Source organism: Erigeron canadensis, chromosome 3 (assembly GCF_010389155.1).
Source record: "Erigeron canadensis isolate Cc75 chromosome 3, C_canadensis_v1, whole genome shotgun sequence".
Lineage (NCBI taxonomy): Eukaryota > Viridiplantae > Streptophyta > Magnoliopsida > Asterales > Asteraceae > Erigeron > Erigeron canadensis.
The window spans coordinates 8916251-8942138 of NC_057763.1; the positions used below are offsets into that span (position 1 = coordinate 8916251).

General features: G+C 34.3%; 2 protein-coding genes across 2 annotated transcripts; both read left to right on the forward strand.

Annotated features, from left to right (window-relative positions):
• Positions 1-203: 203 nt before the first annotated feature.
• LOC122594366 lies at positions 204-6678 on the forward strand. Its single transcript, XM_043766831.1, has 5 exons — positions 204-539; positions 4731-4883; positions 5046-5141; positions 6044-6164; positions 6274-6678. Exons 1-5 carry the CDS (start codon positions 294-296, stop codon positions 6438-6440), a joined length of 783 nt encoding a protein of 260 aa, XP_043622766.1. The 5' UTR covers positions 204-293; the 3' UTR covers positions 6441-6678.
• A 754-nt stretch (positions 6679-7432) lies between these two features.
• On the forward strand, positions 7433-25797 carry LOC122594264 (enoyl-[acyl-carrier-protein] reductase [NADH], chloroplastic-like). Its single transcript, XM_043766738.1, has 12 exons — positions 7433-7703; positions 7881-7990; positions 8417-8472; positions 20073-20157; positions 20271-20318; positions 20432-20506; positions 21390-21501; positions 24583-24634; positions 24739-24790; positions 24871-24928; positions 25034-25132; positions 25549-25797. Exons 1-12 carry the CDS (start codon positions 7433-7435, stop codon positions 25689-25691), a joined length of 1161 nt encoding a protein of 386 aa, XP_043622673.1. The 3' UTR covers positions 25692-25797.
• The last annotated feature ends 91 nt before the right edge of the window (positions 25798-25888 follow it).

Below are 25888 nucleotides of genomic sequence, written 5' to 3' on the forward strand. Positions count from 1 at the left end.
TAGTCAAAAGTTAACTAGTTCTCTAATTTTTCCCCAAAACCGAACCCGACCCAAAAAACAAAAACCGTTGGGTTCTTCAGTTTGTTCTGTTTTTTGTGTTTAATTTTTTTTATTTTTTTTTTACTATATCCTTTCCAAAATATGTATACGCTTTGGAAGTCAATAATGGGCCTAAAGCAGATTCTTTTAACAAACCCGGTTCACTCATGAGTCATGACTGTCCCGAAGATAACAAACATACTTAACTACCACTTGATTTGGGTGTGTTTCAAGATAGACTTCACACAACAAAAATGGCGGTTCTAACAATACCAAACTGTTTTCCATTAGTCAACGGCCACCGGAGACGGTGGAATAACGGTGGTCGTAGGTGGTGCATAGTTGCTTCACAGCAAGAATTGTGCACGGAATTTAAGAAAATAAAGATAGATAAAAGTGCTTTGAAGATCGAAGAAGCAAGTTCAGATAATGAACTTTGGGCCACGTCACTTCTTCGTGTTAGATCTTTTTATGACTTTAAGTCAACCTTTGGCATCGAAGTGAGTTGACTTTTTACCTTTGAACTCTTATTAGTATCTTAATAAAACTTTGGTTTTTATTTAGTTGGTACTATGATATGATTCTATAAACATGATGGTTGATGATATTGTAAAATATAAATATCACATATTTGTTTAGTCATTTATCTATGTTATTTGATTAGAGTTGAAATTTGACAATAGAAAAGTTGTTACATTTTGCGCCTCTATTGAGTAGTGCCTAGTTGGTTCTGAGATTGGGGTATTTGGAAAGTTTCTTTGGTTTGGTTAAGAATGAAACTAAGAATATTAATTAGTGAAGCTGGATTAGGTGGTTAGGGGATAAATTGAGTGGGCTATCAAGTGGAGCTTGATTTATCCAGACGTAATGGGCTTGGACGGTCTAGTGTGACTGGTTGGGGTAGCTGGAAAAGTGATCAAGTAGTAACATTTCAAAGGTAAATATGAATTTATAATGTCTTTTAGTATCAGTTTAGGATTTATGATTATTGTTTGAATTGTCAAGTTTATTTCGATGTTAGCTTGTCATTTTTGTTAATTGATTTCTGCCTATCGAGTTGTTAACCGTCGATGCTATTTGCTAGTTTTAGGTAGAACTTTTCGCAATTAAGTCTTAGATAAATATGCTCATCAAATATTGTCATTTAAGATTGGTAGTTACCAATATTTTTCGTCTTTGTGGAGCAATTAAGTCTTGACCCACAGCACAAAATGGTCTGACCAGTGTATGGCTGTTTGAGTATAAATTTGATTTTATGTATGACTAAGCCTAAAGATCATGGAAAATTGGAAATTAGATGGATGCTAGTTCTGCTTAGTCTCAGGAAATAAAAATAGGTGTTCACGGTTCTGAGATCTAACAGATACAGAGCCACGAAGGCACTGTAAATCACTTTGTTTTCTGTTTTCAGATACAATCTATTTGATGTTAATAAGTTCAGTTATCTATGCATGTTGGTGTGTGTGTAAGTTAGATAAATGTGTGACTTTACATGGTGTGCACATCTTTAAACAATATATGTTTGCGATGCAGAGTACCAGCAAACATAATTTTGGATCTGCTCCTATAAATTCTCTGTAATTCTTGTTCTATTTGACGTTTTTGGCATCTCATTTCAAGTTACAATTTGGATAATTCATTAAACCTGTTTAGCAAATACTTATCTATGACGTGTTTTCATATAGCATCGACTAAAATAGCATAAGAACTTAGTATATTCTCTTGTTTGAGTCTTTCCTTGGCGCTATATGTAATGCTGATATTTGGGACTCTCTTTTTGTTGATTATTAACCTAAACTTTGGGTTAAATGTGTCAGATTAGGAAGTAATTCGTATGTGTATAGTAAAGATAGGACCAAAAGTATCAAGTTAGAAGACAAGTTAGAAGATTATAACCAAATAGACGGTTATATGTTGAAAGGTTGTGTCTGTACATGAAGGGTCGTGTCTATTAGATGTGTCTGTACTCTGTTGGTTGTCTATATAAAGAAACAACCACGTCAAGTTTATAGGGTCGATACTTTCTGTATGTAAAAAAAATTCTGTGTATATTATAGCAAGTTTATTCATTAAAACAAGAAGAACATTGGAATTAGGGATACGTGATTTTTGACTGCAACAAGGCGACACCATAATTGGATAAGTTCCTTTTACTTTTACTTTGACTTTTATATTAGTATTTGATTTTTCCTTTTAAAGGTCACTGAAGTATATATAATTTAAGTTTAAAAGAGATTTTTAATTGTCCATATCAATCAAATATATCATTCCCAGGAAGTGTAAATATGTTAATCTCATCATTCTGGCCTTTTGTTGGATAATTTGGAAGACGAGAAACCAATATGTCTTCTCTAATCAGACACCATCCTTACGTTTTGCTGTTAGAGAACTCAAGTCCACTAGTTTCTTATGGCTCAACAATCGATCCCATAACTCATCTATTGATTGGGCGAATTGGTTTAGATTTTGCTTGTAATGGTTTTTTCCTGTGTACTTTACTTCCTGTACTCCCCTTGTATCTTCTCTAGCTTCTCGCTAGTTTTCTTATTAATGAAAGTTCACTGAATGTTAAAAAAAAAAAATAATAATCATAAAGTCAGTTTTTTTTAAATAAACATTTGTGTTGGAATTTTATACAAAACAAAAATCTTAAATTTTTTGAAGGTAATAACACAAGGACACGAGTTCTGCTTTAAAATATAAAACAGAGATTGTAAGGACAATTTTGCAAGTTATTTTTCAAATATTTAGTAAGATACGAAATTCCCCATTAGCAAGAAAAATTCCTGATTGATTAAATAGAAAAGACCGATTCTTTTGAGATTCATAGTAAGACAAATGAATTCTTTAAACAAATTCGTTTAAGCAAGTGGCAAGTTAACTGAACCTTCGTGGTTGATAGCAAGGATAACCTGAACGTGGTTCATAGCAAGTTAAACCGAATCCTTAGGTTCATAGCAAGATCTGAACCTTAAGATTCAATAGCAAGTAGAACCCTTGATACAAACTAGCAAGCAAGTAGGATCATTGTGGTTCATCATCAAGAAAGGATCAATTATTTTGGTCATAGCAAGCAAGTTAGGCCCTAATTAGCGACTTGGTTAGGAGCGCGAAGGTTGAGTAGCAAGTTGGTCAACGTTCGTACTGGGTAGCAAGTAGCCCAGAATGCAAGTCCATTGGGTAGCAAGTAGCCCATATAGGAAGTTCATTGGGTAGCAAGTAGCCCAAACCGCAAGAAATTTGATCTTAGGATCAACAGTAAGAAGAATGATTTTTGATTCTAAGCAAGCAAGATAAACTTCCTAATTTTTATATAAGCAAGATATTGGTCATTAATCATAAGCAAGCAAGTGACTTAGCAAGTACAACAAGAAAAAATGTCAGGAGGTGCATCAAGTAGTTCAATACGTGTACAAGGGAATGTTCCACTTCAATGTCCTAAATTGACGGATACAAGTTATACAACTTGGGCATTGATGATGGAAACAATACTAATGACGTATAGACTTTAGGAAGTGATTGATGCTAAAAAGGCAACAGATGAAAAGAAAGTGTCAGATGGCAAGAAAGAAACAATAATAGATGAGAAAGCAGAAAATACAACGAAAGGAATGATATTCCAAACGTTACCACAAGACATGTTAACGTAAGTTGCACAATACTCCACCGCAACGGAAGTATGGAACTCAATCAAAGTTAAACAGATGAAAGTGCAAGTGAGTTTGCAGGAAAATTAAGTAGCATACAAGCTAAGTTTAAAAGCCTTGGAGGTACTCTGAAGGATAAAGTACTAGTAAGGAAACTACTTAACTCTGTACCAAAGAAGTTTCTACCGATCGTAGCGTCTATCGGACAATATCAAAAGATTGATACGATGCAATTTGAAGAAGCCGTGGGAAGAATAACAACATTTGAAGAGCGACTCAAAAGTCAAGACGAACCAGAAAATAATAATCAAAACAAACTTCTATTTGACAAATTCAAATAATCAAAGCTGTGGTAGAGGACTTGGAAGAAACTTCAACAAAAACAAATATAGATATGAAAAAGATACTAGTCGTGGAAGCATTGACAAAAGCAAGCTAAGGTGTTATGAATGTGGTGATCATGGATATTTCGCGAAAGAATGCACGAAGTGGAAAGACAAGGAGCAAGAAGCACTTCTTATCTCAGAAGACGAAGAACCATCTTTACTGTAAAGCAAGACAAAGCAAGTTGAAGACCCATCTTAAACGAAAGTTTAGTTTAAGGGGGAGTGTTGATTATTAACCTAAGCTTTGGGTTAAATGCGTCAGATTAGGAAGTAATTCGTATGAGTATTGTAAAGATAGGACCAAAAATGTCAAGTTAGAAGATTATAACCGAATAGACGGTTATATGTTGAAAGGTTGTGTCTGTACGTGAAGGGTCATGTTGTGAAGGGTCGTGTCTATTAGATGTGTCAGTTGGTTTGTTTATATAGAGAAACAACCACCGCAAGTCTATAGGGTCGATACTTTCTGTATGTAAAAACAATTCTGTGTATATTATAGCAAGTTTATCCATTAAAACATAGTATTGTTCATCAAAAGAACCCTGTGAAACCCAACACTTTTGACCATTTTACAGAGGTTGTTATACATATGCATCTTCCCCCATTTTTCTTAATGTGACAAAACTGATGATCGTTTATCCTATTTAAGTTTTCTTAGGATCATAAAAAGTACTTGGCAGAACAAGAGTTCACAGCTTTGAAAGAACGTCTTGCTGGTAAAAAGGAAGGTGTAAAAGTCTCTTGCATCAATGCCACACTACCATTATCACAAACAACGAGTTTTCCTGAAGAGCTATGTTCTTCATGCAAGGTTCCACCAGGCTGCACTATGTTTATTTCATTTTTGGTTTATCTTTAAGTTTAAAAGAACAAATAAATAATTGGAATCGACATTATGTTCACATTTTGTTGTATTTTCTACCTTCTTGGTTATATAATGTGTTGTGTAATTCTCTCAATAAATCTTGTGCAGTATTCACATGATGGAGAGGATCGAGTTGTTGTAGGGACTCTTAATCTGAATCGGTGTATAAGTCTACCAAATGAGATAACAGGAATGAAGCCACTGGTAATTTTTTTTCATATGGATTATTAGGTCAAACATACTCGTATCTGCTAAGTGATAAGACTAATGAACGTAAATTGAGTATGTGTAAGTAGTGGAATCGAACCGAACTCTATTTACAATTCAATATTTCTATATTATCACCTCTTCTTGTTTCTATTGATTTACGTCTAGCCTCTTGTTTTTTTTTTTTTTTTGCATAGAAAAATTCTCGCATCTAGGATTTACATATACAACATATATCACTCTTAAGATGGGTGATTTTTAGGTTTTTCGAAAAAAAATCATAATTGGGTTGTGCCATATAGATGAAAGAGTATACAATAATGATGTATTTGCCGAATCAAATACCATGGTTTAATAATCAAGCATTCTGATTAGTTGATAATTTTACTATTAGTTGGGAATTTTGTGAAAGGTTCCTGTAAATATTCTTTGAGAAAATAACCCAGGGGAAGGGCTGATTTGCGGATGAGGAATTAGCATACCAACTCGCTTTCATCCTTTCCGTTCGTGTTGGTAGACCTCTTTTAGTTTTTAAGAGAGGTTGCAAGCAAGAGGGTAATTCATGATTTCTAAATCAAATAAATTTTTTATTCGATTTAGAAAGTAGGAAACTAGAAAGAAATCTATATATAAAGAGGGCAAAGTAATACAAAAAGAACTGATATTAAACTTTCAATACATATTATTTTAACAAATTTTTTTGTTAGTAAGTAACACATTTTTTTGGTAGGCATTTTACCTCTTTCCTTTTTCCCTGATCTATAATTAGTAACAATTAAGCAACTACTACCTGACAAAAATTTAGTGTTTGTTCAATTTAATGTATCATTCCTTCTTTAAAGTTGTTATGCTAAAAGTTAAAACGTTCATTCTAAGAACTGGAAAGTTGTTTTATACAGGGAATTGGAGGTGATTTTGCAAGAGCGTATTTAAGTGATGTATGTGTTGCCAATGAATGCCAGAGGAATGGAATTGCTTTCTTCCTTGTGGAGAAATCAAAATTAGTTGCTCAAGATTGGGGTAAACTATATTAATACCCATCGCTCTAACTCTGCAAAAGTTGTCAATGTCAATTAATGTCTATGGAATTATAACCAATTAACTTGTGTTGATATTTGGGAACGTTTAGGGATTAGTGATTTATATGTGCACGTGGCTGTTGACAATGAGCCGGCCAAGAATCTATACATGAAATGTGGTTTTGTTCGAGAAAGCGAAGAACCTGCGTGGCAGGCAAGGTTTCTTGATCGGCCCCGAAGGCTTCTACTCTGGATTGGTCTTCCCCAACAATTATGATTGGTAGGAATATCAACTGTTAAAAAGCAATAATGTTAATTATACTAATAATTTCGTTGGACATTTTAGCTGTGATTTCATCATGGAAAGGCATAAGGTGGTTGTAATTCAGCTATCTGGCTATTTATTTGTGTATAAAGTTTCCCTTATTGTACAGGATAGATTTCCAAGGCCAAATTCGGTATATGTATGTAATTTGTTTTATGAAAATCTGCTCAATTATTAGAATTTGAACAAACCTTGTGATGATATAAAATTTTGAAAACCAATTTTATAATGTTATGTAACTACCTGTGTATATATTAAAAATATACTTTTAAAGACATATTAACCAATCAAACTCCTTGATTTTAACAAATAGGTATATAAAAGTTGCGTTAATAAGTTTGTACGATATGCATCAATAAGACGGGAATTTAATCATTTTTAGTACTTGCTTTGAAACTGTTATACTTTGTGCCATGTTATTGTACTCCAATCAAAGCATAGAGTCAAAAAATTTCACCTCAGCATTATTCAGTTTGAATTTCCGGCGAAGGTGCACGTCTACAAATTATTTCTTGTACTCTCTGTAATAACAACCTTTTCATTGGTCAAAAGATTTAACCTCATAAATAAACTGCATTTAAGTAAAAAGAATACTAATTCCACAAAAGCATGATGGAGGGATATTAATAGCCCAAAACTTTCAGGTTATAAGGACATTAGGCTTGATAATATATATTACATACTTTCATGCTTTTTTTTTTTTTTTGAAGAAGAAGAGGTAAGCCACACCCAGTTTGATTCATATTTGTCTTTGCCTTTTAGCTTTAAGTTAGATAATGAATTGAAGAAATAGTTACGTGAAGTCTATGACTTTTTAATTCATATGAATGAAAATAAAATCCTTTCTCTACTGATGTGTAAGTTTCTAATCAACAAAATAAATAGCTTTTAATAAATAAAATAAGTTGTTTTGATTATTGCAGGTTTAATATCAGCTTATTGAAATGACTACTACAACTACTAGTATGCACATTGCTTTAGCAAATCCCTTATCTTTCCATAAAATTTCAAAATCGGGCGTTGCTAATTTCAGTAGAGACTTTAGTGGATCATCATGTTCAAAGTTTAAAAGCTCACGCTATGTTTCTTCGATACAGTTATTATCTGATAAGAATGTCAAATCTAGTTCTTTGAGATTTGGAAAGATGACCACAAAAGCAATGTCAGATTCTAATGACCGAAAACCTCTTCCAGGGCTGCCAATTGATCTAAGAGGTTAATTCCTAGTAGACCTTAATTTTCTATATCTTTAATTCCTTATTTATGTGAATTCAGTGGAAAAGGCCTTTCTTGCGGATGATTTTAACCTTTACATATTTAAGAAACGAGTTAAAATCGCTGCAAGAAAGCAGCCAATTCCGGTTCAAACAGGCCAAGTGGAACTATGTGCAGGAAAGACAGCATTCATTGCTGGTATGGCTGATGATAATGGATATGGTTGGGCAATAGCAAAATCTCTAGCTGCTGCTGGTGCTGAGATTCTTGTTGGCACATGGGTCCCAGTAACATACTATATCCGAGCCCTTTTACTTACTTTTATTAGAGATTAGAGGTGGTGATGAAACGGCAGGCTGGAATGGTTTTGTATCGCATCAATACAGATTCCTTGGAAACTGTCAGTATGTGGCAAAAGAGGCCGTGTTCAGTTGACCCACTGGCACCTTTCTGTCCATTTTACATTTTTTTATGATCACGAAAACATTTTACTACAATAATATTTCTAATATTCACATAAAAAGGACTCTTGATGTTTTTGTGCATTAAAAAGAGGCTTTGGGCGACTTTCAGCCCGTTTGACCATGTAAAAATAAAACATAAACCCAAATCGCCCGATAAGTTAATGAGTTGAAACTGCCACCTCTATAAAGCAAATATCATCGGGCTTTTTAAGTTGTAATTTGCTATTGATTGACTATTTACATTTGCAGGCATTCAACATATTCAAAACTAGTCTTGAAAGGGGGAAGTTTGACGAATCACGTGTGTAAGTTTTTCTGCCATTTCTTTTTTTTGGTAAAAGGTCAGCATTTCTGGTTAGATCTATATATATCAATAAACAAGCTCTTGATAGAGTATCAAGACGACTTTACAACCCATGCATTAACATACACCATCTAGGACAGAAAGAGTCATGCCACTTTCACATGTATAATATATCAAAGATAAAACATAAGATTGCACATCTTTAGTTAATGAAAGTGGAAGATCCCATGATGTCAAAAAGCGCGCACTCTCTTGGTCTTCTTAAATTTACACATCACGAGCTTGAATCTAAGTGTAGATATGATAGAGTCTACCACTTTTGAGGCCGATCTCTGCTGGTTTTTAAAATGTCGAGCCATATAAATTATACAGAGGCTGTGAGCATCAGCTTAGCCACAACACTCTGCACAGAGCCTCCTTTGCGAAAGGGATAATCTCGCTTAAAACATCATCCCAGCAACATGTTCTGTTTATTAACCTAGCTAATTTAGTACACTTTAACCAAACCTACAATGAAATAGGCCATTTGAAAAAGAGATAGTTATGCGAGTCAGGTTGTTTCTTGCATAAGGAACACAGTTGGAGTGTAGTTGATTGCGTGTGAATGTCCCATTGAGCAAGATTATCTCGGGTCTTCATATTTTTCTTCAATAATAACCATACAATGAAAGCATGTTTTGGTATATCATGATTATACCAAACTACATTAAACCAGTTCACTTTATCCGCTGAATGTCGAATTGAGTTCGAAACATGAGAAACAACAACCACTTTGACACTATTTTGATCCTTCCAAAGAAGCTTGTCACTACATCCAACATGAAAAGACACTTGAATAGTAGGAAATATGTCATCCCAATTTGAAGGCCATAGCCATTTCTCATTCTCTACAATATCAGAAACTGCAACATTTAAATTAGGACCTGGTAATCATACACGGAATGACAAATGTTTTTAAAGGGCCACAGGAGCTCCAATTGTCGTACCATGCAGAAGCCATATTGCCATCACCAATATGAAAACAGAAAAATCTTTGAATAAGAGTACGAATCTGGAGTAACTTGCGCCAACTCCAGCTAATATTACCTTGGTAGAGGACTCCCAAAAAGATTTTTCCTCTCAACCTATAAGTATGGATCCATTTCACCAATAAAGTTTCTGTTTTAATATTAAGATTATGAATATTGGTTGAGAGGAGCGCCGCATTAAAGCATTCTAATCTACGCAAACCAAGGCCTCCTTCCTCCTTTGGTAAACATGCAACATCCCAAGCGACCTTTACCTTTGCCTTCACCCCGTAGGAACCGTTGTATGATCTGTTCAATATCACATAAAGTACTCAATGGTAGCATAAAAACTGAAGATCAATAAACATGAATCCAAGAGAGATCAGAATAGATTAACTGAAGTCTTCCCGCAGAGTACACAAATTTGTTCTTCCAATCGTTGACTCTCTTTTTAACCCTTTCCACCAAAACTTTGCAATCCCTTATCATGAGCCAAGACGAGATAAGGGGGACACCAAGATACTTGACAGACAAAGTCCCTTCTTTTTACCGAAAGGAAATTCAGAATCCATAGCTTAACATGATTAAGAACATTACATAAATAAGTTGTGCTTTTAGGTAAACTAGGTGCCAAACTAGAAACCTCTTTAAATTCCTCCAATGCATCCATAACTACTTTTGCAGACGCGACATCACAATGCATATAAAAAAGATCATCAGCAAAACATAAATTGATTACCTCATGTTTAGAACACTTATGATGGTAAGAAAAACTACCGGACTCCCTAACTTTACGTTTAAGAATCAATGAAAGAATCTTCATAACGAGAATAAATGATATAGAGATAGCGGGTCACCTTGCCAAAGACCCCTTTTTCTTTAAAAAATCCATGTGAATGATCATTAATATTAAAAGAAAATCAAGTAGTAGCGTCTCACTCCATAATCCAAGATACCATTCTCCGATGAAATCCAAACCCCAAAGAACCGTCTTCAAGAAATCCCAATTGACTTTATCATAAGACTTCTGTCCACCTTAAGAGCGCACTGGGGTGGACCTCTATCTAAATAGTAGTTATGCATTAATTCCTGTGTCAACAAAATATTATACATGATTCTTCTTTCCGGCAAAATCGCAGTAACCAGGGCCTCAAGACATCCTTTTAGCCTAGTCTCTATTATTTTGTTGATACATTTACAAATGACATTACATAGAGAAATCGGCATGTAATCTGTAATTCTTGTAGGAGTAGAGATCTTGAGAATAAGATCAATTACCGTGTGGTTTACTTGTTTGAGAAGGTTACCACTAGTGACGAAATCCTGAATAGATCTAGTCATTTCAGAATCCACAACATCCCATGCACTTTTAAAGAAACATGCAGAATATCCATTCACCATAGAAAACATTGCCTGCTTCACCTCGTCACTAGTAACCAAGGTAACCAAAGATTCGGCCTGATCTTGAGATAAAACATTACAAAATAAATTAGAAGAGATAAGAGGACTAACAGACCCAGCTTGGCCGAGAAAATGTAAATAGTGCCCAAGAAAAGCCGAGCCAACACTATCCCCATCACTAATAACACCATTTATATTCATGTCCATATCAATTCTACTTTGAGCAGACTTTGCTTTTACCACTTGATGGAAAAAAACAGAGTTCCATGCAACAATCTTATAGAAGATACATGCGATTCAAGAATAGGGGAAGCAGATAACTGATTATCTGAGAGCACCTAATGAACCTCCTTTTGCTTCGGGCATCCCCCTTAAGTTCCATGCAACAATCTTATACATTGGGAACTGTTGAAGCAGGAGTGCTTGCCTCTGTAATACCCTTTGTAAATTTTTGTTTCGGGAATCTTGTTCTTAAATTAACTCATCCTCATCACAGTCCTCAACAAAATCAAATTCTTTACGTCCCTTTTGCAAGTTCTTGCTAGAGCATAACCCTTCAGGAAGATCATCACCATATTCATCCATAATGGAGTAAAGATTACTAGTACTAACCGCATTATTCGCTGAAGTGCTTGAGTCATTCTTGGCAAAAGCATGATGCTTTTATTTTTTTATTTTTTTGCATCTAGAGACACACATTCTTTTTAGGTCTATACACCCAATTCGACTTCGGCTTGGTCAGTTTAACCCCATCAACCTGTCTATCACCATTTACTTTACCCTTCCCTTTTTTTACTGTTCATAATAGTAAAGCCATCATTTGTAGCTGTTTCTTGCAGTTTCTTTTTTGGTGATTATCATCATGTTCAAATATCTTGCAATGCTTACAGTGTGGAGGCAGCTATTCGAATTTAATCCCACGACTTCTTTTGAAAATCTGTCACCATTCAGATGCGGAATACCAACAACTATTCATCTTTCCATCCTTTAGTAGCATCCAGTTCAATCAAAGCCCTAGCATAACTGTGTCTTCCCCAAGAGTTCAAAGACATTTGGCTTGTGTGGAATATAAGAGAACCGGTTTCCCCAATTTAGAAGCAAGCATACCCAGTCTATCCTTAGTGTATGCAACCAAGGGCACATCATAGAGTTTAACTCAAACATGTACATTTTTCAAATCAGATTTAGTCAAGCAAGTGTTTGGATTCCATTTCTTTAGAAAAATAGGTGCGGATATTATCATACAGGGCCTTTTTCCCTAACCTGTTTTCATACCCTCGTTAGATTTGAATTGGAAAAAAACAAAAAACTAAACTATTCATCATATCATATATCTATACAATATTATAAAAGCAAATAGACCATGTCTAATATTTTAAGTTTCAACATTTACTTCATTAAAAATCTCATCCTATCTATTCTATATTTACCTAAAATAACTATAGGGGGTGTTTGGTATGATGGAATGGAAAAGAGAGAAAAGGAACGGGAAAGACTTCCCTTGTTTGTTTGCGACGAAAAAAGGGAATGAGAAAGGAGAAAGGGGAATCAATTCCATTCTCTCCATTCTCTACAAATTATAGAGAATGGGTGAGAATGGAAAAAAATTTTTTTTTTTTTTTAAGATGTTATATGTAATAAATGTATTATTATTTAAAATTTTTTTTTTATATATATATTCATTCTCTGTGGGCACCAAACAACAGAATCCATTCTCTTTCCAAATACTCATTCTCTTTCTCACTATTTTCATTCTCTATTACATTTCCATTCTCTATGATTCCCTCCTACCAAACACCCCTAATATCCTTTCTCTCTCCTCAAATCTCAACCACTCATTTTTTTTCTCTCTCTTCTATAAATCATTTTATTCCTCTAGTTTATTCAAAAACTTTTATCTCAAAAACCATACATCGATGAATTATAAAAATTTTATGGCTGTTTTTAAAATTTTATGCTATTTCATTAGAGAAGTCATTTTATATATTTTGACGAATTTTTAAATCTGAAGGCGGAGCCCGTCAGGTATATCACCCCATCACCGTCACCACCATTACATCACCAACCCGCCATCGCCTCCATCACCGCCGCAACATACGGGTACCTTTCTCCCGTCACTTGACCCAAATTCGCCCATGCATTCTTGATATAAGCTTCTACAGCTAGAAAAGCTAATCACTCTCCTAGGAAATAACCATAAAATGAATTCAAGAAACGCCTAATTACCTCTATAATTGAAGACAATGGGATCACCGATTCAAACCTTTAATAGTAATGGCAACATTCATCGTTCTAAAGTTAACCTTTTTATACAATTTTTCTTATCTCAAAGCATATGCATAAGAAGGCTTAGGGGCAAGGGTGTAGTGCCACAACTTGACAAATTGGCTAGTTTTTGGCCAATCAAATGTCGCCACGTGTTTTCTCCAAAAACTAGCCAAAACTTGTCAAATTAAATGGTGTAATGTAACAAAACTAGCCAAAAATTGTTAAAATGTCAATGCTAGAAAAATTTAAAAAGTGACCATTTTTAATAAAAAATGATACTTGGGTTCAGAATTTGGGGGTCGGGAATTTCAGAAATCGAAGACGCCATGGCTGCCAACCCGAAGGTTTACCCCGCCAAGATACGTCCCGGATCATCCGAGTCCCATTTTTACGAACATTTTATATCAAGTTGGAACAGCTTAGCGTGATCCGTAGTTAGCAAGGTGGGAAAGAACAGGGCCTAGTTCTGCCCATTTAACGTAACACCGGCAACCTAAGTTTTCAACGATATCATCATCGGCTAAAGCTACTTTTTCCGACTACCTATTTCTTTAATGGAACAAAAGACAGCAACACTACCAAGGAAAAATCCAGCAACGCTACACTAAGTTAACACTACCAAGCTAATTACAAACATGCAATTAACAACAATGTAAATAAAGATAAAAAATACATATAAGCAACAATAAGTAGCAGTTGTTAACCGGAAAACCCAAAAAAGGGCTCGCCGGAAAACTGTATAAACCGGAAACCCCAAAAAGAAGTCATCGGAAAACCGAAGTAACACCACCAGAAACCCCGAAAAGGGGTCATCGGATTACATGCAGCGACGATTAAACCAGAAACCCCGTAAAAGAGGTCACCGGAAAACCAGATTAAAAGTAGCCAAAGAGCCAATGAATAGGGTTGTAAACGAACCGAACGAACACGAGCGAAGCCTTGTTCATGTTCGTTCGTTTAACTTAACAAATGGTTCACGAACGAATAAACGAACATAATGACTTGTTCATGTTCGTTCCTTTGTGTTGATGAATGAATGGTCACGAACACAAACGAACGAACACTAATGAACGAACACAAACGAACGAAATATTTATAAATTAAGTATTTTTGCTTAAAAATTTCTTAAATAACTAGGTATTAATATATATTATATAAAAGAAATATATATATATATATAAAAATTATTTTTCATAGTATAGGTTATTAGGTGTATATATATGTAAACGAACATAATGGATTATTGTTCATGAACATAAACGAACTATTGTTCACGAACGACCGTTCATGAACATAAACGAACGAATGTTCACGAAAAGATTATCGAACGTAAATGAAAGAACAAGAGCTTTGTTCATGTTCGCTCATTTAACTAAATGAACGAACATGAACGAACTTCTCGTCGAACGGTTCATGAACTATTCGTGAATTGTTCAGTTCGTTTAAAGCCCTACCAATGAATGTGTCAACTACACCCTTGCTAAAGCCAAACAACTCTTTGGCCGTAAAAAGTGAACGTTGCTAGCCGAAAACCCCAAAAAGGGGTTTCTTATCTCACCGGAATAAGGGTATTGTACGTTAGGAGCATCAGCAAGTTTTTCCGGCATGGATTCAGGCAATAGAAGCCTAGAAAAACATAGGATTAGCCTCAAAATCGAAACCCTCCCCCCCCCCCCCCCAACAAAAAAAGAAAAAAAAAGAAACTTAGGTTTCAGGTGTAAATAGTTTTTGGCACAAGAACTAAAAAAAAAAGGTCACAAAGGTACACTCCCAACGTTCACAATGATCAGCCAAATGTGGCCGATATATATAGCCGATCCAACTTGCCAATTCTTGTCGATGCACATGCTACAAGGTAGCCAAAGCTAGCCGAACTAACTTGCCGAGAAATTAGCCGACTACACTCTTGCCCCTTACTAGCCTCCACATCATTAGCATATATATCTTTCTTAGATAAATCAAACCCTTTGCCTATATTGGATTAGGATTAGGGTTATTCACCCCACCCTACATCACCAGATTTCCCTTAAGGAGGAACTTCATGTTGATCATTGTCAGTAGCAGTAGCAAACACACCTGTCATATTGGATTAGGATTAGGGTTATTCACCCCACCCTACATCACTAGATTTCCCTTAAGGAGGAACTTCATGTTGATCATTGTCAGTAGCAGTAGCAAACACACCTGTCATATTCAGTCAACTTTTCACACTAGCAGACCCATCAGAAACCAGAATCTCTTTGTGCACATTATGGTCCCTTTTATCACCACCACCTTTATTCACCATATTACAAAGTTTATCAAAACGATTAACAGGTAAAGAAAAACCAAAAGAACCAGCTCTCTGCAGAAATTAGGTCATCATAACATCATGCTATTAGAGAGAAAAATATAGAGAAAAGAAGAATTTGTTAAATCTCAAGCTAATTGATACAGCTTGGATATATGTTGTATTTATATGAATCTTACAACTGAAAGACAGTTACAACGACTCCTAACGACTTCTGTTACAGGGTTACAAACTTGACACTTTTGACCCCTCTACTTTATTGAATGTACAATTATTGAATGAAATGTAATTTTCCAATATTATCTATATAACAAATGCCCCTCCCTTAAAAGACTTTTTGTCCTTAAAAAGGAAATTGAGGAAATCTGTGTTTCATATCTTCCAAATTACCCCATAAGGCTTTAGTGATGGGAAAGCCCTCCCAGTGAACCAATATCTTCATAGCACCCCTGTCACCCTTCTTGACCTGTTGTTTAGATAAAACAGCTTTTGGTTGGATCAAACATCTGGGGCTTTTTGGCATTGGGAATACTGAGTAAGTTGGACCATAAGCTTTCTTCAAGAGTGACACATGGAAAGTGTGGTGCATTTGAGCTTCTTCAGGAAGATCCAACTTATAAGCAACTGAACCCACTTTCTCTGTCCCTATGCAAGTCTTCCACAGCTTCCATGGCAGTGTCACCAGGAATATATGGAATGTGAAGATTGGGCTTAATTCCAAAGAGTGCTTCAAATGGTGACATTTGAATAGCAGAGTGCCAAGTAGTGTTATACTACCATTGAGCTAAAAGTACCCATTTAACCCATGTCAGAGGAGCATCCATGCACATACTCCTCAAATAAGACTCAAGGCACCTGTTGAGAACTTAAGTTTGACCATCCGACTGTGGGTGGTAAGCAGAAGATAGAACTAATGTGACTCCCTGTAGCCTCATAAATTCCTTCCAAAATTAGCTTATGAATGGATCTCTATCAGACACAATAGTTTTAGGACGCCCATGAATTTTAAACACTTGATCCATAAAAGCTTGTGCTACTTTGGCTGCAGTGTATGGGTGATTTAGCAAAATGAAGTGCCCATACTTTGTTAATCTACTACCACAACTATAGTATCCTTCCCCTAAACATTGGGTAGTCCACTAATGAAATCCATAGAAATATCTGAAAATATTGATTGTGGAATGGGAAGAGGTTGTAACAAACTAGGGGAAGTTGTTCTTTCATATTTAGCTCTCTGACAGACTTGACATTCTTTAATAAACTGTTGCAGACCCTTTAAGCAATGCTTCCAATAAAAAGATTTTGTATCTTCTGCAATGTTGGAATGATGCCAAAATGGCCCCCAATGGCCGAAGTATAAAAAATAGAAATGATATCCTTCTTTAAATTGTATCCTGACCAATAACAATTTTTTTCCTTCTTTTCAGTAAGCTGCCATCCCATGATCTTTTAATTCTCTCTAACAATAAAGCATTAATGCTACTTACTCCCATTTCAAAAATTGCCATTCCTTGAGCCCTGCTTAGAGCATCTGCTACCAAATTGTCTGCCCCCTTTTTGTAGCAAATTTCGTAATCATACCCTACTAATTTTGAAAGCCATTTATGTTGTAAAGGGGTCATGATTCTCTGCTCCATCAAGTACTTGAGGCTTTGATGATCAGTTTTGATGATGAAGTGTTTGCTTATTAGATAATGGTGCCATTGTTTAACTGCCATCAGGATTGCCAAGGGTTCCTTTTCATACACAGAAAGACTTTGATGCCTCACAGAAAGAGCTTTGCTTGTATAAGCTAATGGATGTCCCTCTTGCATTAGAACTGCTCCCAAACCCTTTGAAGAAGCACCAGTTTCTATGAAAAATGACTTTGAAAAATCTGGTAAGCTCAAAACTGGTGGTGAACTCAAAGCTTGTTTTAATGTCAGAAATGTTGCTTGAGCATTCTCATTCCACAAAAACCCCTCTTTTTTTAGTAATTCAGTTAAAGGCTTAGCAATTATACCAAATCCTTTAATAAATTTCTGTAGTAGCCTGTCAGACCCAAGAACCCTCTAAGCTGTTTTGCAGTTGTAGGTGCTGGCCAATCTTGAATTGCTTGTATTTTCTTAGGGTCAGTTGCTACTCCTTCTTTGCTGATAATGTGCCACAAGTACTCTACTTGTTTCCCCCCAAAAGCACATTTAGATTGTTTTGCTTTCAAAGAACTATCTTGCATGATCATTAAAACTGTTTCCAAATCTATCAAATGCTGCAGCCAATTTTTGTTGTACACCAGGATATCATAAAAAAAAACAATGTTTTTCCTTAATAGCTCCTTAAATGTGGTTTTCATAAGGGATTGGAAGGTGGCTGGTGCATTAGTTAGACCAAATGGAAGCACAAAAAATTCAAAGTGTCCTTAATGAGTCTTGAAAGTTGTTTTATAGATATCAGGTTCATACATCCTAATTTGATGATAACCTGACCTTAAATCCAGTTTGGAAAACACAACAGCTCCTTGTAATTCATCCAATAATTCTTCAACCAGAGGTATGGGATATAGATCTTTCACTGTCTCCTCATTCAATCTCCTATAATCTAAGCACATCCTCCAAGAACCATCTTTCTTTTTCACTAATACCACAGGTGCATCAAACCATCCTAATTTTTAAGTTCTATCAACAACATATCTCCATTAAACCAATTCCCTTGCATACTCCACTTAAAGTCCTTACACAAGTTTACACATTCCATTTTATTTCCATCTGCCACAACTACTTTCACATGAGGAATTTGTATGGTTAAGCACCTCATTTTTTCTGCTAATAAGTGGCTCATAAAGTTATGAGTTGAACCATTATCTATTAAAATGTGTAGACACCTAGTACCCATGGTTCCTATAACCTGCATTGTGGAATATGATGGGATTCCCATGATAGCATTCAATGAAATTTGGGGGTCTCCTTGTATCATTGGTTGCTTAATTTCTTCTTTAATCACTAAACTATTTTCTGTTTCCACTAGTAGCATATTCATACTATGTAACAATCCCAAATTAGTCATATCCTCCTTTGTTTGTTCCATAAATTCAACCAAAAATAACTGCTTCTTTCCCTTACATACTCTAAAATGTCCAGGCACAAATTTTTCTGTGCAGTAAAAACATTCTCCCCTTACCCTCTTTTCTTCTCTAAATTTGTTATTAACTCTCCCGTGGATTATAGCAGTTGAACTAGAAGGAATTGAATTGATAGGAGTTACCAAAATTGGAGGTTTGGTAGCATTTGTTAATTGATTTGTTCTTGGCAGAGTATTTCTATAACCAGTAAATCCTCCATTATTCCCTCCTAATCTTAATGTTTTATTTTATTCATTTTGCATTTTTGCCAATGAATAAGCATCTTTTAACAGTTTGGGCTTAAATATCTTAACAGGACATTTAATCTCAGGTTTTAATCCTTCCAAAAACATACTAACTGCATATTCTTCAGGAATGCTAACCTTATTAAGAAGAGCATCAAAAGAGTCACAGTAATATTCCAGTTCACGAATCTGAATGAGAGCTTTGAGTGCTCCCATTGCATTTTCAACACCTGCTGTAGCAAACCTAGCCATGGCGGATCTCAAGTACTCCGTCCATTAAATCTCTTCCATTGATTTACCATTAGATTTTATGTAAGCTTGATGCCACTGCAATGCTCTGCCCTCCATATGAATGGCGGCATACCGGATTTTCCTGTTTTCAGGCGTATTATCGATTATTAAAAAGTGATCACAAGGATACATCCATCCTTCTACATCATCGCCATCAAATTTAGGAATATCAAGTTTTGTGAGACGGTTATTGATACTACCACCGTCGTCACCTTGAACAACTACCATATGCTGCTCCTCCATAGTGGCTACATTCTTTGTGAGTGAATCGACTACAACTTTCAATGAGACAATAGTATCTTAAGCTGTAGCAAGTTCACGTTGTACTCTTTCTAAACTGTCTTTGCCGGAATTTTTCTTCGTCACCGGCGCCATCGTTCTGGTATAAACTTGCCGGAATCGTGAAATGTTGGTGAAATTGTGGCCGGAATCACATTCGCTGCTGGAAACGGTGGCTCTGATACCAATTTGTTAGAGAGAAAAATATAGAGAATAGAAGAATTTTTTAAATCTCAAGTTAATTGATACAGCTTGGATATATGTTGTATTTATATGAATCTTACAACTGAAAGACGGTTACAACGACTCCTAACGACTTCTGTTACCAGTTACAAACTTGACACTGTTGATCCCTCTACTTTATTGAATATACAGTTATTGAATGAAATGTAATTTCCCAGATATAACACATGCACATCGAATAAGTTTAGCTCGAAGATTACTAGTTTAAAAGATTCCAAGTAAACCCTAGCCTCTAATCAATCAGGAAAACTAAACCCAAATCAAGGATCTAATCTACCATGAGAGGGACATAATCAAGGAAAAGCAGATCGAAATTAGAGCAGGAAAAAGAGGGGAAAATCAAGATTAAGGAGAGAGCAAAGGATTTTATGCCAAAATAAAGCTGTTTATCGAAAGCTCTTTTCTGTCATTTCATAATATTCAATTATTTCAATAATATTATTATGATTCCTCTACTAAACAGTAGGTAATTGTATATAGATTGCCAGATGGATCTTTGATGAATATTACTAAAGTGTACCCCTTAGATGCCATCTATGATACACCTGAAGATGTTCCCATGGATGTAAGCATGAACTTTAATAAAGATGGTTCTGTATTATATAAAATGTTACAACCTCACATTTTATTTTTGAACGACAATGATAATCATTAACTACATTATGGTGGGTTATGCAGGTAAAATCTAATAGGCGTTATGCAGGTTGCTCAAAGTGGACCATTAAGGTATAATCTTGTGACTCGGGTTATTTTCAATTCTATTCAAAGCCAAATGTTCCTGCACGGTTGTAAAAGTCTTATCATATAATATAGCTAATTCAATATAATTTTTATGTTAGGAAGTAGCTGAATCCGTAAAAGAGGATGTTGGCAGAATCGACATTCTTGTGCATTCATTAGCCAATGGACCTGAGGTTTTATTTGGATGTCATTCCATTTTTAACTTTTGTTTAGACTAGAACCACCTGATAATTAAGTTATCTCAAGTAAGACTTGAACCCAACACCTCTATGTGGGCCCTAATATTGCTAGGCCAAAGGCTCTTTGGTCTGGGTTATGTTGATATCTAACAAGCCAATTAAATTGGTCAAAACTCGTCCAAAGTGCATATTCAATATAACTTTGTCAATCACATGTATATATATAGGAATTCATGTGAAAACCATTTGAATTAGAACTCTGGGAACTTTTAAGTTATAAATTAATGTTCATATGTCAATGTTATGTGTTAACAGAGTCGTTCACATATGAACCGAGTATGTTGTACTTAATATTAGTTATATTTATATATGAATAGTTTCACATGAACCTCTAAATTACAGGAACTCTTAGAAACTTTCTTTGAATTGCTTAAACATATTCATATGATTATATAGTTTCTTACACATGTTCATATGACTATTTATTTCGTTTGATCACCAAATATCTCATGAAACATGTATTTACAAAATAGTTACATATATATATATATATGTTCGACTTACTACATATCCTCATAGCACTATTCATATATGTCTACTCATAAAATCTATGTCTTCACATAATTGTATAATGGATGAAGAACCATGTCTTCACAAAATTGTAAAATAAAAAACTGCATCTAAATAAGTCAAAAACAATCCCCAGAATTACCAATGGTGATTAATTTTTGAAAGCTCCTCAGGGTTTTTGCAAGTTTTGGGGTTTTAACCTAACTTTTCATTATATTTATATGTATAACTTCGACAAATAGTATTTTTTGAAAGTCGGACCAAACTATCTCTAAGTATTTCCTTGCTAACAAAGCAAGGTTTGCAGGTTACCAAACGTCTCTTACAAACATCAAGATTTGGGTATCTGGCTGCCATCTCAGCATCAAGTTATTCTTTGATATCTTTGCTGAAACATTTTTTCCCAATAATGAACCCAGGTATGATTCTCATCCTAACGTTTATATATGAATAGTTTGAGCGGGTTGGCAATAATGGATTGGATTGGATTGACCTATAACACGTTTTTCTAGAAACAACAAAATTTTTTATAAATAATAAGTATTTGAAGGATATACTAATTTCGACCACTAGGGAGGTAGTAAAGTGAAGGATATAAATTTTTATCATTATTATTATTAACATTTTTATTTACTAAATTTTTATTAATTTTTTATTATGATATTATTTATATAATTATATTTTTTTAATATAAAAATTAATTTTTTTTGATGTTTTTTTATTATTATTAAAATTTATTAATTGTTATATATCATTATTAATATTTATGATTTTTAGTTATTGAAACGACACAACTCAACTCAATCAAAAGTTTAAAAAAAAAAAAATTTGTGCTGGCCGTAAATTTATGGCTGAGAGCCGTAAATTTACGGCTTAATTATTACAACTGACTATAAAAACCTAGCCGTATAATTATGGCTCAAATTATAACTAGCTGTAAAAAGGAGCCTTAATTTGCTCCTGGATTTTTTTCTTCCCTCATCAAAAGTACTCGAAAATATAAAGGCCCCTAAATTTATGGTCCTAGGACATAAATGTAAGGTCAGGTCTGCACAAAACCATTTTGACTCAAATTTGATTCAAACTCTTTCCAAACCTCAAAAGCTCAAACCAAAACACCAAAAAGAGTAATATCACATATTACAACATAAAAGATACATCTGACACCTTAACCATTGAAATTTACATTAAAACGATCAAACGGGTCACATTACCCAAGTTGTCATTAACCAAGACTATTCTATACTTTAAGTTACAAAAACCATGACTCCAAACTAAGTTTTTGCAGAAATATAGATTACCCAAATATGAGAAAACATCACAAATGACCAAAAGCCAAGTTTAAAAAAACAACAAGAGTATCATGAGCCATAATGAGGTAGGATGACTAAGCATCTATACCAAAAATTTCATTCTTCCGCGAATGGACAATTACCTTCCAAAATACCCAAATCAACTTCTTATCAACACTTCAAATCAACAAGGGCTTAGTTCCTTCTTCTGAAACCACCTATAAAAATGGTAAACAACTAAAATATAAACGAATACTTAGTGAATAAACTTGCATACAAATATATATACGAAGGAGGGCAAAAACACAAAAGATTATCACATGTAGCCAATGGTACCGTCATACCATCACTTGCATACTCACTTTTGCGCTAACAACATGGATCCATATATGCTAAAACAATAGTCAAAGAGGTTCTTAGGCCTCGTTTCAATACACAAGAGGTTCTTACGGCTCATCTCAATACAACTATGGGGTTCTTAGGCCCCGACCTCAAAATTAGGCCCTAATGCCAAATCGATTACCACATACGGAATCCACCATCATATGGTAGTCGACCCATCACACATATAAGAGTATGCAAATTTACTCACCTCCTCCGCGGCTAACAACAATCAAGATTTCCACAACACAAATGACAAAGCTTTCAACCTAGGAAATAATCACAATATTCATATAAGACTATATTCACAATCTTGGTTAACTCAATTTAGCCATACTAACAATTCACTATCATTCTTAGCCCACAACAAACCCATTGTGTTATTAAGTTGCTTTACTTATAAAAATCCATTTTGGTGCAAGAATATTCATCATCATCTTCACCAAGTTCACCATTTCACTTTGACTAGTAAAGTCACAATTCTCATACTTTGAGTATTACTAACATCGTTCATATTTCAAATCATTTTCATCATGCATCTCAATAACAAAACCATATAATGAAAGAAATTGGGAGAAAATATCATGCATGGACTCAATCCCACAAAAGCCCAAATTTCCAATATTCAAGAACTCTAATTTTAAAAATGAAATTAAAATTAGGTTGAAGGAATCCTTACCTAGAAGAAGAGTATTAAAATCAAGATCTAGGATCACAAATTCTTCCTTCTTTTTTCCTTAGGTGTGTTAACACACACACACACTACACACACACCCAACTTCCTCAATTGAAATTCTTCCCTAAAAGATTGTTATTATTACTATTGTTATTGACTTGAAAGATTGATTGGAAGAATTGAGGATGAAATTTACTTTTGATGGAAGAAATGAGAGAACAAATGAGAAGAGTTTAGAAGATTAAAACTTGAGAGGAAATGGATGGGCTATCCCCCCTTTGCCACGTACATAATAGAATAAGTGGGTATTTTATCCGCTATCCGCTAAAGTTTCAACTAAATTAACCTCATATCCAAAAATAAAATACTAGAAAATTATGTTAATGTCAAAACTACAAAAAAAGGTTAATTTATTTATTCAAAAAAATCTTAGGGTGTTACATTTATTTATCATTATTATTATTTTGTTTATTATTATTAATTTTTTTATTTATTAATTTTTTTTTTACTTTTATATATTTTTAATATAATAATAACTATTATTATAATTATTAATTTATTATTTGATTTTTTTAATTAATAAAAAATTTATTAATTTAATTTGTATTGTAATTATTTTATAGTATTATTATGATGATAATTGTTATTATTTATATTTTATTAAGATATTATAAAAATTTTAATGAAGTGTAATTTTGTCATTTGTTATAATTTCAATTCAGATTTTTTAGCTCAATTTCATTGAATTCTGTCAACTTAACACATGACATGTTTTAAACCTTTTCAATTCTAAATCATTCAAATTTTAAATCCTTTCACAGATTTAAATTTCATAAAAAACATTATATGAACCAACCTTAAAGTTATTATAAAAAAAAAAAAAGGAGAATAAATTGTTTCCGTACTCCATTTTCTGGAACAAAATGATTTGGTATGTTACAATTCATATTTCATACTCGTATAACTTTCTCCCATGCTACTATACCCATTTAATCACTTTTCTTTTGAGCTACTTTTTTTATTATTATTATTATCTAACACATATAACTTATTATTGAAGATAAACACGTAAGTACATTACCCAAATGAGTTGTCACCTCTAAATGTGGATAATAAACTATTTACTATTGAGGTTGAATATAATGTTGCAGGCAGTGCTTCAATTTCTCTGACCTACATGGCTTCTGAAAGGATCATTCCAACGTAGTTTCTCTATTTTCTTACATGTTATTTACATTTGATTTTTGTTTTTCTTGGGTCATTTTTTAAATTATAAACGATTCGTAACGGCACCCTTTTAATGCCAGCTACGGTGGAGGTATGAGTTCAGCCAAGGCTGCTTTGGAGAGTGACACAAGAGTTAGTTCCTAAATTAAAGAAAGTTCTTACTTCGTGGTGCTATTTTATTAGCTTCAAATAATTAGGATTTCTATATACAGATGTTGGCATTTGATGCCGGAAGAAAACAAGGAATCCGAGTGAATACAATTTCAGCAGGTAGCCTCTTATTCATTATTTCATAAGGCAAACACATAATATATTTCAATTAATGCTAGAAATTTCTTCCATGATACTATATAATGTATAATAAGAATGTGTCAGGAACACTAAGAAGTCGTGCTGCCAAAGCGATCGGGCCCATTGATCAGTATATCAATTATGCATTAGAGAATGCGCCGCTGCAAAAAGAACTATTAGCAGGTCAGTGCCAGTGTCCCTTCAGAACTTTAGTGTGGCTTGAAACCCTCTTTTGTCCAAAATTCTTAATCATAAAAAAATATACTAACTCTACTTTCAACTCGTTTGAAATACAACACAGCCCGAATCGACCCACCCATAAGTAAATGGGTTGAAATTGCCACCTCTGGGTAGTACAGTAACTAGATTTAGACACATGTATACGTTAAAATAATGCCGATAAAACATGTAATCTTTTATATAATACAATGATAGTCTCTATCAATACATAAATAACAATAATTGGTAACATTTAACTTCGTTAAGATACATGTCGTGATGAAATTAAGGTTTTTGGCTTGTTAGTAAGTTATTAGGTCAAGTTTCTTTAGAATAAACATGTATTGTATGAAGATTAATTAAACAATTTATATAAGCAGAGGAGGTCGGAAATGCTGCTGCTTTTCTTGCATCACCGCTGGCTTCAGCCATCACGGGGACAGTGTTGTATGTGGATAATGGTCTAAATGCAATGGGCGTTCGAGTTGATAGCCCTACACTTACAGATGTTGATTTATCATAAACCATAAGTTAAGTTAGTCACAAAGCACAATCCAGTTTTTGATTGGCTTTGTTTCCTTCACAGTTTTACATTACAATGTATATGTGGTACTATCGCACTTCCAGATTTTGGTGATCACGCAACAAACAAAAAGATGTACATGCTTGCACACATTGACACAAGCAACAGACTTATCCAAAAATCTCAGATTAATATAT

Bases quoted from the DNA above. Each gene is read 5' to 3' on its own strand.
- LOC122594366 (XM_043766831.1), top strand. From the start codon at position 294: ATGGCGGTTCTAACAATACCAAACTGTTTTCCATTAGTCAACGGCCAC. The intron at 4,884-5,045 runs GTTCCACCAGGC...AATCTTGTGCAG, and splicing joins AGCTATGTTCTTCATGCAAG to TATTCACATGATGGAGAGGA. The intron at 6,165-6,273 runs GTAAACTATATT...GGGAACGTTTAG, and splicing joins ATTAGTTGCTCAAGATTGGG to GGATTAGTGATTTATATGTG.
- LOC122594264 (XM_043766738.1), top strand. From the start codon at position 7,433: ATGACTACTACAACTACTAGTATGCACATTGCTTTAGCAAATCCCTTA. The intron at 20,158-20,270 runs GTAAGCATGAAC...TGGGTTATGCAG, and splicing joins CTGAAGATGTTCCCATGGAT to GTAAAATCTAATAGGCGTTA. The intron at 24,929-25,033 runs GTAGCCTCTTAT...AGAATGTGTCAG, and splicing joins AGTGAATACAATTTCAGCAG to GAACACTAAGAAGTCGTGCT.